The sequence below is a fragment of the Arctopsyche grandis genome, chromosome 1 (genome assembly GCF_051622035.1).
Source record: "Arctopsyche grandis isolate Sample6627 chromosome 1, ASM5162203v2, whole genome shotgun sequence".
Taxonomy (NCBI): Eukaryota; Metazoa; Arthropoda; class Insecta; order Trichoptera; family Hydropsychidae; genus Arctopsyche; species Arctopsyche grandis.
Genome location: NC_135355.1, coordinates 6,463,180 through 6,477,658, shown reverse-complemented (window position 1 = coordinate 6,477,658; position 14,479 = coordinate 6,463,180). Strand labels below are relative to the sequence as shown.

The following is a 14,479-nucleotide window of genomic DNA, read 5'->3' as shown; positions in this document are numbered from 1 at the left end:
AAAATGCAATTCAAATTAAAATGATTTATTTGGATACAAAAAATGCAGTTTATAATGAATAAATAACATTTATCAGTCTTATATAAAATTATATACTATAAGTGTAAAAAGTTTTGTTCCCTAGGTATATGAATTTTCAGTAAGGCGAAAAAAAGGGGTTTCCTGTTGGTTTATTTACATACGAGTTAACAAAGTTTTTTGACCAATAGGAATATTCAGATTTAGAGGTTGCCTACTGCAAACGCACTTAAATACATATGTATATGAATAATTTAAATTAAAAAAGAAAAGTTTTCTTGAAAACATGTCGATCGTTCAATAGGAACTCATTGATGGGTTAGTGATTATGAATATAATTAAAATATTTCTCTTAGAGTTAACAATAAAATAAAAATCAATGACTTTGTACATTATGAATGATAAATTTATATATAAACGCAACTTTAATATTTAAAAAATAGATAGGCAATAAAAATATGTACATTGTATAAAACACAAAATATAATCAAAAGATTTAAACTTATTTGTCTACACTTTCGGATATCGTCTTGGGAGATGTCCAAGCTTGAGAATTGGATTCATCCAACACAGCGAGAGCCTTTTTGCTATTTTGAACGAACTCCATGAGACCCCTGCTCATATAGTAGGGCTTCGTTATACCATCATTACGCTCACAATCTTCACAGAAGCAAATGAAAATTGTATCGATCGCCATCTAAAACGATGTATTTTTTCGCAGAAGTGAATTGTATTAAAACTATTTAATAAAAATACTGAATATACTACCTCATAAACTGTCATAAAACAATGGGACGTTAAATAAGCAATAATTCCCACTATCGCCAAAGGAACCCAAACATGTTGAACGCCTTGTTTTTTCTAAAATCATAAACATTTAATGAACTATTTTTATTATTTAAGTAGTAGTATACATTCACATAAATTAATACAAAACCTGAATAAGCTCAATCCCAATTAGAACAGTAGCAATAACTACAAATGCTTTTCCGAGAAACAATATAAAGTCACCTACTGAATTTATAGCAAAAACTCTTAAAGCATTTGATGCCAACACTTTGAAAGCTTGCTGGCCTGATTTGCAGAATCCATATCCATATATTGCTAGAATAATACAATCACAATTAAAACCAACAAGAAACATAATTTTCATCCTAATGAGAAACTATTTCAAAGTTTTGTTAAATGCACCTGTCTCGATGTAAGCATTGCGCGACATATATTTGAGAAATTTTTCAAAACAGCATAGACAGCATTGACAACATTTAACAATACCGATGATGATTCTGTTTTCAGAACCTCGAAGGTGACTTTGAATGTATTGTAATATTGCTCGTAGCATTTGGACGAACGCAATCAACAATGACCCTAGCGCTACGGTACCCAAGTGAAAAGACACTAAATTCTTGAAACTCGTTATGATGGGTGTACTTAAATTTTTCTTATTTCTGAGAAAGAAAAATCGTTAGTAAATAATGAATGCAGTAAAGATACGTATTCATGAACATATTAATTATTTAACCTAGTGAAGAACCAAGTGGCAACAGCTCCGGCTATCACCATATGCTGACAACCAATTATGAATTGAGTAAACCAAAACAAAGCAAAAAGGTTATACCATCTTGTAATCTAAAAAGAGATCAAAAACTCTATTATAACGGAATAAAATACAAAATATGTATTGTGAAACTTCATTGAAGAATACTAACTTTCATTGTAACATCCTTGCGGTAATTAAAACTCTGATTATTATTTAGTATCAAAAATCCTGAGCTTTCTACCCAGATACTTAAATATATCCATAAACTTACTACAATGCAGAGAGTTAAAAATGTCTGAAAACAATTTTTATTTTTTTGGTAAAAACGAAAACCAAACAACAAAAATGTAAATCTATTCACTTACCAATATGGGTTCTAACAGCAGTAATGGCATACTAGCAATGGCTTTCCCAGCTTCTTTAAACAGTTGTATAACTAAACGAATTCTCTTTCTCATCACTAATAAAACTAGTAGGATAATAAAAGTTATGACAGTAGCTAAAATTGCATATCCCAAATAGCTATAAACTTTTCTTTGACTGATATAATCTTGATTTTCAACACTGATTTCGTTCAACTTTTTTCTTTCCTTTGTCCACGTAACCCTTTAATCAAAAATTGTTATTTAAATAATAATCTAGTGATCTTCTACTATTGTTTTTTTTTTTTACTTTTAGATGATAAAATATCTTTTGGTCGTTGACCATTTAAAAACCACTGAAATTTTATAAAAACTATCGGATAAAAAAGAGTGCACAAAATTTTAAATTTGCTACATTATTATTTCAATAGGAAATGATTAGATTTATTGAATTTGGTGAAGGTTGTCAAGTTTACAAATCATTCCATTCTCACGCACTACTCCACGTGAGTCATAGCCCGAAAACGGTTTGAAGGCCAGTATATGTAGTGTAAGTGAGCTCTATCTGTATGACTGTATGTTTCGGATAGGATCATTTTAACTCGTAAGAGTGGGGTCTACCTCACGGGACCGAAAGTGAAAAGCTCGAAAAAGCAAATATCGGAAGGCAAAGATCGAAAATCGAAAGATCTTTAGTCGAAAGATCAAAAAAAAAAAAAGGGTGCATGGTAAACGGTACTATGCATATATAATATATATCAGTGGCATGCGGTGAAATTATCTCTCTTTTTGTCATACCGCCTTGTTTAATGTGCGCGTGCAGATACGGGAGGAAAAGCCTGTTCCTCTTGTTCCTGTTGTATCCTGCTCGCGCAAATTAAGTGAGTATGTACGACAGGGGGAGAGACTCTTTTTTTATCTTTCGACTTAAGATCTTTCGATTTTCGATCTTTGCCTTCCGATATTTGCGTTTTCGGGCGTTTCACTTTCAGTCCCGTGAGGTAGACCCTTTTATTTCATTTCAATTTAACTCTCGACGCTTAGTGTCGAAAAACTCTTTTTTATACAATACGTATTGCTCGAAATAAAACAAAAGCATTAAAAAAAATTCTTACCATAGAAATATAGTGGCAATGACGGTAGTAAGCGAAACACCTATGAGTACGAACCATACTACAAAACCCACCACAAATCTGAATAATACGAGTATTATGACTGAAAATACTGAAAAAAAGAAAAAAAAATGAGAAGTTTAATATCGTGTTGTAGATTGATTGATTTTTTTCGTCCGAGTAAATATGTGTTATCGATTGACTTTTGAATAGTTGGAAGTGACATGAAAAATCGACTAGTAAATGAAACGGAAGACACGTGTTGTATCGACGTTTGTCGACTCACGTTCCTTTCATTGCAAACCCGTTGATTCACCAAGAGTTGAGTTGACAAAGAAACGAATCACTATTATACTCGTATATGCATGTACGTGTAATATTACAATTAATCCGAAATAAAAGAGATCAACATTAAACGTGATTATTTTGAATACATTACAATACATATGCAACTCACCGAAGGCAATGATGCACAGATACAACATCTCTCTCCAGCAGAGGTGCAAGTCTTCGTTGACTTCTTGGAAGAAGTCTGAAAGACCAGTTTTTGAAAAGAATGAATTGACGACTTTCGAGCTTTTATTCGGTATACATCGATTGATTAACTCTTTGCTGAAAATAGAAAAAAACATTTGGATTTTTATGCATAGTGTAATAAATAAATGGCTATTTGAAACAATGCTCTTCACCAGCACCTATCAACAACGTCGCGTTATAGAAGCAAAATCATGAAATTCAAACCATTGAATATATGTACATACACACAAATATAAAACATCATAGCTGAAGATTGTAGGATAGTAGAAGATGTAGAAATAAAATACAAGCAACTAATCCCAAATGGATTGGGTGTAAAGAAAGAGTTGAAATAAAATAAGTAATTCAAGCGATGTGGTGGAAAGATGTTTAAAAATTTTTGCAGAGCAGTAAACAAAGAATAATCCATGAATTATATATGTACGCTCATAAAGTGTATGTATAATATTGTAGCCTAAAAAGAACTTACAAATGCGTTTCATCGCAAGACTCGACACACTCTCGATGTATATTATTTGGTGATTTGCCAGATCCAGCATCCGAGTTGATCACTAATAACCTGAAAAAAATAAGAATAAAAAAAAAAGTTCGTTTTATGGGTAAGTTGAGTTGAAAAGTTGAAAAGTTCGTGTAAGTTGAAAACCCCGTAAGTCGAGGAATTCTTTAATTCGATATATTTTATGGGTGAACTGTTTGTATTTAATATTTTTGTATCAAGGGACAATTGAGAAAATAAGAGTAAGTGTATAAATCTTCATGAAAGTAACATTTATTTGGTAACCGACATTGCTGAAATTTTAATGATCATGTTGAACTTGAAGATCGAGCACATAAAATTTGAAGTGGTCGCATTGTCATGGATATTTAGAGCTAAATATATTTGGTGTACAACTGCACACGACCACGTTTAAAACTGAAACAGATGCACCGGCGTATCAGCAACCAGTGAGCTTCGGGAGCTCGACCTGGTTCACTCCGTCGAAGCAACTGTCTACTTCGCCGTACATACAATAACACATGTATTAAAATGATCAACAAAGATCCTCTTCCAAACAAACACAACCACGTGTTTCTATAGGCTATGGGACAAGGTCAACATACTACTCAATCCCGCGCTGCCTAAAAATATATATTTTCAATCTTTCTTTTTTTCCTTCGAGAAAGTTCTCTCGAAAGCAACGAATCCTATACTGAATTTTTGTATATTTGTAAGTTTTAACATGTGTTTAGCATTGTTTTCGAGTGCAAGAAAGCGATTTAGCTAGGTCTCGATTTTGGGAAAACTCCTTCAGGTGAGCACATTTCTAGAAAATGTGCTTTCTATATTTAATATATCGTACTTTACTAAAATGCTTTAAAACAAAAAGAAGTCTCCAATCTAAAACAATGTCCATATCTGATCATTCGTTATAAACATTCAATTAGAGATCGTATCAAATTTATATTCTATCGTAATTAGTTCACATGCACGAACGTTTCATAGAAAGTATGTGCTATTTTTTTTACTGTCCCACCAGCCCTAATGGAAAAGTAATAAATTGGTGGGTCAACTATCGTCATTAGTTTGTCCCAGTAATGACGCGCCGCATGTGTCGATCGAATTTCCTGATAAACAAACATATTTTCATGATACACGTACCTTTTCATGGACATGTCCTCACGTTTGCAACTGCCGGTTGGATCGATGTCCTCCTGGTTGGTTCTACCACACACATTGGCACAGTCATCATACCCATTAATTATTCTGTACACGTCTCCGTAGCACATGCAGTATCCTATCAGGACGACCTACAACATAATATAGTGTCACGAAAACGCGAATGTCAAAAGCGTCACGCAAATTAGCACGAAAAGCACGGTAAACAAACTGAACTGAAACATCGGTCAATTGTCCACGCGAATTACTGCTTTTAGCCTAATTAAAGCCACTTGTGGGTCACTCCTGTATCGTCAACACGCAATTCCCTTAGTCATGTTCACAATTGTTCGTCTCAAGTTTTGGGTTCAGCGATGATGTTTAAATGTTTGGATTCATTTTTTGACTTGCACCATCATATTTAAAAGCGCTGAAACTTTTCCCTTCCTCTAGTAAATCACAGGTGACACCGGATTGTGTGTCATCATCATCATCATTCACAGCCATTCGCCATCCACTGCTGGATGAAGGCCTCTCCAGCATGGATGCAAAACAGCATAATCTCCTCCCACACATTTTTCTAATTCCATCTACCTGCGACCTTCCTTGCTTTCTTACATTCTCTTGGGTGCCATTTGAGCACTACTTTCGCCCATCTACTGTCCGTTCTTCTAGCTATATGACCCACCCATTCCCATTTTGATTCATTTTCTCTTCCACTATATCAACCATCTTTGTCAAACTTCTAATCCACGTGTTCCCCTTTCTTTATCTCCTCCAAATATATACTTCCAAACGTTCCATACTTCTTTGAGTACACTGAACCTTATGCAGCACTATGACGTTCAATGCCCAATGTATCTTACCAGTTAGCGTACATCAAGGCTAAATTACATTCAAATTGGCTAAAAATGATAATTTCGAGGGTAATGAAGCTTCAATAAATATATAAAATACTAGTTGTTTTACCCGGCTTCGCTCAGTCTTTGTAATATAAACAGCTTAAACATGGCGAATCTAATAGTAAATATTAACTTGTTTTTTTATTAAATTTATTTGAATCGAAAAATACATATATCGAATCGTCATAGAAACTGTTTTGTTTACGAAGTTCCCTTCCAGCGAATGCACCCGGCGCCCCCCGGGGCCCTTCGCCGTCATGGAAATTTTGACTTGTTTTCGAAGTTCCAACGATATTTACTTACATACAAAGCCTCTAGTCTTTACATATATGTATTAAATAAGCAACAAAATTTCTCCAAAATCTATTTTTGCATATTAATGGTTATATTTTTCATATTAATACATTCTATAAACTATTATGAATTAAAATGGCCGTTGTTTTTTCCAGAAATCTGTAGAATTTAAGAAAATAAATCTCATCGAGGAGACGATTATTCCGCACAGAGCGATCTCGCGCACGTCACTAAAATCTCGATCACGGAACATATGGCACCCAAAAATCTCCATCAATCGAAAGCTAACCACGCGATATATTGTACTAACGAAAGCTCGAGTGCCAGATATTCCGTATTCGCGATTTTTGTGGCAACGATTGTCGTTCGCGCGATCGCAATTCGCATATTTTAAAACCTAAACCGAACCTCCCCATTCTCTCGGAATAATATGTTCTTCCTTCGAAAAGCTGTTTTAACTAACAGTAACTCCTTCTATTTCCATGATACAATTCTGGAATTGGACTTTTTGACGGCTAGTAAGCCTCACTGGTATTTCAAATAGTAATTGCTCATACATCCATAAACTTAATGACAGAGCTAAGCATTGATATGGAAAAAAGTTTTAAAAATCAACAAAAGTCACACACAAACCATTCTGAAATGTATCAGTTAGTTTGATATCAACCTGCATAGCACACCATGCATATAAAAATATATACATCAGTGGCACAATACATACGATACCAAATGATGGTAAATCCCGCATCGTTACCTTGAGAGACATTCGGAGGTCAGCCCTGACGAGAGTAGATTATTATTGTTCTGTAATGCCATTTTTTTTTTTTGTAGGTGTAATTTGAATTCATAAAGATTAGTGACCTTTTTGGCATTTTTAAAAACAATGCGTGAGCGGAAATGACGTCATCAATACGTAGTGATGCAATCGCGCTCACGCATCGATGTAAATCCAGGTCTTTTTAAGCAATATATAAATCGTATAAAGAATCGATATCCTCTATTCAATTAGTTCGTGATTTTATATTTAAAACACACTACACAAATTGAATGTTCCTCTATACATACAATTTGGACAAATGTGGTCCAATTTGAATGGATGTATTTTTATTGATTCCAATTACATACTAGTCAAACTACATATGTATGTACATACATATATGCATACACAGCAAATAAATACGAGAACGACCACAATGATTGGCTCATCCAAAGACAGTGCCGGTTTTAGGGGGGGGCTGGGTCGGGCGGCGCCCGAGGGCGCCGAGTATGTTGGGGCGCCACTCCATGCACTGAAGGCGCTTTAAAATTAAAAATTAGGGTGCCAAAGACCCTAAAAAATTTTAGATTAGAGTGCCAAAGGCGAAACTTAAATTGATTATTTGAAATTTAAACTTATCTCCGGTCTAAAGTATCACAAAATAATTTGTCACAATTATCTAGGGGCGCTTAGAAAAAATTGCCCGAGGGTGCCATAGGGTGTAAGGCCGGCACTGTCTATAGAGCATAGTGAGCCACCTGGATTACTTACTTTCATATTTTTCTTATCATATTTATCGTATTCTAAGTGTCTTCTTACAGTGGACCAACAATAGTCTTCAACATTGGTTGGGTGCTTTTGGCACAAAAAATGGTTCACTGTTGTCAATTACTATCGTCAACCGTGTTTTTTTGCTCCCTTAGTTTGTATACTGATGGGTAGTGAGCGAACCGGACGCGTACCGTTCATTGTTAATTGTTCGCGGTGCTTTGTTAAGAGGGCTGTATATCCGAAACCTTAATTTTGTTGCCGTTCCTTTCTTCAATATATATATTGAGTGAATGTGACAATATATATCAACATATACATATATTGAGTGAATGCGACAGTTGCGCTTCGACCAGATAAAATTTAAGTATTTTAAATCGACAAAATCGAGGTTTCGTATTCTCTAGTTTTCTTCTCCGAAGCTGGATCAATTTAAAAAAAAATTTCACCATTGGCACGAGAAAGATATTTTCTATGTTTGTGTGCTTGTATTTTTTAAAAAATCAACCGTTAAATAAACACGCTGAACTCTTTTTGTGGGTGTAAAAAAAAGCGATTTTATAGATGTTTGGTGGCTCCTAGCTCATATAAAAAATAACTAATCAAAAAAATAAAACGATAGATGCAACCCAATGGTGGATATCCATAGCATATTAAAAAATAATTTCTCTAGTGCCATAATTGAGGAAGGGAAAAGTGTAATACGTTTGTATGGACAAGGCGCTAGTGTCCAGCCCTCTTAAAGGTTCGCTGAACCTTTTTTTTGCACTCTACCTTTGTAAATAGATCCAAAACGTCCTAATTCCTGGAAAAAGTACGCTCCCTATTCGCCCTTTACTGATGGGACTGTCTATTTTTATTTGACGAGCACCCAGTCAACGCCGAAGACTAGCTATCACTAGGCAGTGGCATAATTACTATGACGCGGGGGTATGCGGTGCATGCGAGCCCTCAGGGTCGGGAGGGCCTTCGGGAGGATCTCCAAATATGAATACATAAGTATGTATATTAAAAATAAATAAAAAATACAGGAAAATCAATTCGCCCCAATTGAAAACAGGTAGAAGTATGTATAAAAAATTCTACTTATTCATGGTAATATTGCGAACTTGCAATATTACCATGAATAAGTTCATCAAATGTCTTTAAAATATGTGATATAGGCCGAGACATTTAAAATTTGTAAGTTTTTTATTTCATTATAAAATAGTAAGAAGAGGCTAGTAATAAAAATGGGTCCTTCGGTAAATTTTGCATGCAGGACAAATTTTTCTATGTAGTTACGCCACTATCATTAGGATTACTATCACATGTTTTCCAGGACTCAAAACGAGACGCGCCGCAAAAAAATTGTCCCCCCTCTTTATAAAAAAAAATGTGTCACATGTCCAAAAATTGTATAATTTTTCCCTAAAATAACCATTAATGTATGGTCACCCTAGTTATTACCAATGTTTGTAATTTTAAATTGAAGTATAAATTTTGATAAAAGCCCTAGGTAGTAATTTTTCATTTTATGAAAAAGCAATGTCAAATGGTGCCTATTCGCGTTGAAGTCAAAAATACGTTGCAATGTCGTTGATTTAATCTTTTCATCGGAAAAATTAGTAGTTATAACGATTTTTACCCTCATTGTTAATATTTATATAGACATTTTTACAAGAGAATAAATAGTAAAAATGAGGCTAATATCTAGGTCATACAACATTGGCGCTTCGTTTTCATCGATGATAAAATCTAAACTAAATAAGTATATTTCCATATTTTTTTTAACGATGTTTAAAGCTGTTGCGTCAAATATTGATTGAAAGATCGGAAATAAGATTGTCACACCACGAATTTTAAACATTTTCAATCAAATATGTATTTCACACGAACAGCACGCGATTTATAACATATTCTATTCGACTATCTATTACCAAAACAAATTTTGGTATTCGCAATGCACAAAAGAAACCGAGTCTTTCTGCTCCGACGAGTCATCATTCACTTGAGTCAGAAATAAATAACAACTTATTAGATAATTGACGAATTTGGATCGTCCACAAGTATGGTTACACATAAGAAGACTCAACCTTGAACCTGCACATACATATAATATCCAGTATGGCAATACAAAATAGTGTATTCTTATTATTTTGAAAAGAACATACATAAATACACATGTTTATAAATACCAATTATGTAGTTAGTTCAATTCAACACGTGCTATTTACTATTTTTTGATTTCGAGATCAAAATTTCTCACGGACACGATCTTTTATGTATTTTTTATTATCTTATTTATTTATTATATATCGCAGTGGCATTGTAGAGTGATCTAATGCGCCATTGTGGCCAAACATATTAGTTACAGTTATTTATTTTACAGGTACCCATATATTTTTACTTTATTTACATTACACACAACATATGTTTATATTGTCAAACATTGTACGGAAGTATTATTATACAAATATTATACAAGGGAAATACAAATATCAAATCAACAGAGACATCTATGGTCAAATTTGCAGCATTTTATACAAATCAGCGAACTTTGAGATGCTGAAAACTCGAAATTTGCTAGAAATGAGTAAAGGTTAATGGGAAATTTGCTAGAAATGGGTAAAGGTTGCCTATTTTTTGGAACCGTGTCAATGAAAATCAGATAAATTGGAAGACTCTAATAGGAAACGATCGACCTGGAGTCACACATCCAAGATCTAGCCAGAAGCAACCAGTGAGATTGAACCCGTGACAACTTTGTTCGAAAGCATTATATGCTGCTATTGAGAGTTTAAATATACATACATATATAAACGAACTAAAAAAGGTAGAAATAGATTTAGAAGCTTTTAAAGTTGAAAATAAAAAGTAGCGTATGATTTATTACTAGAGACCGGAATCTGAAGGGGCTGTTTATTGTTCAAAGATTGTAAATGCATTGTTAAAGGTTTGCCGAACCTTTTTTACAAAGGATTTACAACAATGGAACAATAGGCGGCGCGTTTCCGGCCCCTTCAGATTCCGACCTCTATTTATTACACATTTTAACAAGAAGTGTAGCTAAAAGTAAAAACAATATTATTACGCATTTATTTGCAAAACTCCACATAATTTTTTATCCAATATGAAAGATACTTCTTTCCCAAAGTAATGTGTACGTTTCATATATGTATGTATGTATGTATGTACATAATTTACAGATAAATAATCGTTCTTCAGCGTACGAACTATTTTCTGTTCGAAAGCAAAGTTGTTTATTCAAATGAGTTTATTTAAACTGTCGAACGCTTATCTCAAGAATGCACTAACATAAACGAGACACTGTAACCGGGTATAAGTTATCGATATATGTAACGGAATACAAACAAAGACGATCCTTGCAATAATATAATAATATATATATATATACATATAAAAATGAATGTCTGTGTGTGTGTGTGTGTCTCGAATAGGCTGCTAAACCACTGAACCGATTACGATGAAACTTTCAGGATTTGTTGTGTTCATATCCGGGAAGAAAAAACGGGAACGGAAACGGGAAAAACGGAAATGAGTGTCATTGCAACGCAATAATTTCAAATGTGTTCGCCACCTGCGTTTTTCCGACAAATGGGAACGGGAACGGGAATTGCATGCGTTATTATGGCATTGCAACGCATGTCGGGGTTCAGCTAGTAATTTATTGTTGAGTTGAGATTTGAAACACTTACCAATCCTATGATGAACGCCAACATCATAAGCAAAGCTATAATATCCGTGCAGGATCTACTCTTCGAAGACGAAATCTGATTGCTGATGCTTTCGTTTTTATAGTCGCCCTTAGAAATAAAAAAAAATGGATCATATTATTGAAATATCGATCTTGTCTCAGCGAGTCGGAATAAAAATCCGACAAAAGAAAAATTCGAGGTCGAACTATTTCAGGACAATATGTATGACTTTTTACGATGTGTATCGACAAAAACTCGCAATTTGCACAATATTGCGGAAGTGGTCTTTATCTATGTACATATATACGTATAATATAAACCAATCCGTTTATAATACATATGTATATGCAATAAGAAAACAGAGAACAAAGACTGAATGTAACGATAGAATAAACTGACATGTGCGGTTTGGGGAGTCATCATTTATCATATGTATTTCAAAAATTTATCAAAAAACATCTATCAAAATCATTTATATTTTCAATTACAGATAATTTCGTAGCGATTATTATGTGTTTATTTATCTAAAATTAAATTATTAAAATTTTTGTAGGCTAAATTATAGAATCATAATTTTTTAATACAATAATTACAATGTAATTACATCATACATACATATTATATAATTTAAAACCACTTTAATTTATTTGAGTGCTTGTCTAGTCCGCTTGTTAACGTACATTTCGAGTGTTATTACTATCAACTCTAGTATGTAGCTTTAAATAAAAAATTAACTTCAAAAACATGCATATAATAATATACATATGTACATATTATATGTATGCAGTTCGAAAACGGAAGATCGGAAAATAACCTACAAACAAATACATTTAACTAGTATCAAAACGTATTTAAGGGATGATAATAGTTTTGTATATGAGTCAGTTAAATATTTATTTCGTATAAATGGGGTGTTAATTATATTTTATAGCTTTAGATTGAGCTCTACTTTTCTCAGATTATATAGTTGTTTTTTTTTTTTGGGAGAACATTTTGAAGACACCAAAACATTAACAATGACTATTCGAAAGCAAAATATCTTGCAGGATTCGAATATTTTACACTATTCGCCAGATCATAGAGAGAATGTGCACTGATTTATAATAGAGCAAAAAATTAAGTCATTATTTTTCAACAAAAAAATTAATTTTTCTTATATTTACGAAACAAACATTTTTAAGTAGTTTAATCTGTTATATGTATATTTTTTGCAAAACTGCGCACAGTTCTTAAAGCTTAGTAGTTTTTATTCCAAATTCAATATCAAATTTAAATGAAAAACTTATAGATATTACTGAAAAATTTCTTCATGGTTGAAAAATCCTATTTTATGTATGTAAACCTAAAGAGAATTAAACAAATTTTAATTCGATGTTAATTTCATGACTCAACAAACTATCACTCTCTTACTCGCAGATAAAATTCGATAGTTTACCAAGTAAAATAATATTAATATATTACTCACTTCAATATTATCCATGGCCGGCTCCACAGCATTGCTGTTGCTGCAGCATTGTCCCATTTTGACTACTGTTGATTGTTTTTCTCTGTGTACACTTAATAATTTAATATAGAGCCAGACTGGTGCATCACCGTCTGTCTGGTGACACGCGATTCAAAGGATTCGCATCGATCGCCAAGGAACACTAACATATCTCATCATAGGTTGACGAGATTATTCAGACATAATATGTATTATATGAAGATAAGTATGGCTGGAGTGTCGAAGCAACCGCACAGTTGAATGTTTCGGTCACACTGTTGAGTGTAAACAGCCCTGAATCGCTACTCGTTTTGTTTGTTTCTATAGAAACGACGTTTTGTACACCGCAATGAATGCGAGGGTAACTTCGTTTGCTTATTAAGTATGAGTTGCATTCGATATTGAAGGGATACAATTATACTCAACCGTTGATTTGTTAGCCTTATGATGTAGAATTTATAATCATCTATGTACATACATATATAATATCGCTATTCTGTGTGTTTATTAGGTACAGTGTCTGTACTTTTTAATTGTGTAATTTTTCTTCAATATGAGATTGTTCGTGTATCGCAATGTCAGATTTGTGAGAAAATGATTTTAAACAAACGTTACATTCGAAACCAAAATAGTGTAAGTCAGATTCAGCAATCGAAGATCTTCCGGTAGATTTCAAAATCATCTTTCATTTCTGCTCCACCGTCTCAAGGAGAAACTTCTTTTCTGAATATCTGTAAAATAAAATTCATATAATGTAATTTAAAACGCGTGTAATATTTTAAGTGTTGTTAAGAGGGCTGTACACCCGAAACCTTGATTTTGTTGCGGTTCCTTTCTTCGATATATACATATATTGAGTGAATGCGACAATATATATATATATATATATATATATATATATATATATATATATATATATATATATATATATATATATATATGTATATATATATATATATATATATATATATATATATATATATATATATATATATATATATATATATATATATATATATCAATATATATATATATATATATATATATATATATATATATATATATATATATATATATATATATATATATATATATATATATCCAAAATAACCAGCAGAATAGACCAGCGGTTAGCATGTAATGCTTTGAACAGAGTGGTCACAGGTTCAAATCCCTCTGGTTTCTGCTGGCCAGACCTTGGTTTGTGACTTCAGGTCGATCGTTTCCTATCAGAGTTTGCCAATTTATCTGATTTTCATTGAAACGGTTCCAACAAATTGGCAACCTTACCCATTTTCTCGCAAAATCTCGAGTTTTCAGCAATCTCGAATTTCGATGAATTATATAAAATGCTGCAAATATACAAAAAAAT

The 14,479-nt window shown here is 33.0% G+C and overlaps 1 protein-coding gene across 1 annotated transcript; it reads right to left on the bottom strand.

Annotated features, from left to right (window-relative positions):
- Position 1: 1 nt before the first annotated feature.
- LOC143914611 (choline transporter-like protein 1) lies at positions 2 to 13,386 on the bottom strand. The gene is made up of 13 exons (XM_077434926.1): positions 13,090 to 13,386; positions 11,625 to 11,732; positions 5,209 to 5,357; positions 4,039 to 4,128; positions 3,490 to 3,644; positions 3,036 to 3,144; positions 1,924 to 2,164; positions 1,728 to 1,853; positions 1,541 to 1,647; positions 1,210 to 1,466; positions 956 to 1,122; positions 787 to 879; positions 2 to 715 (listed from the first exon to the last, which is right to left on the bottom strand). Exons 1-13 carry the CDS (start codon positions 13,144 to 13,146, stop codon positions 521 to 523), a joined length of 1,854 nt encoding a protein of 617 aa, XP_077291052.1. The 5' UTR covers positions 13,147 to 13,386; the 3' UTR covers positions 2 to 520.
- Positions 13,387 to 14,479: the final 1,093 nt, after the last annotated feature.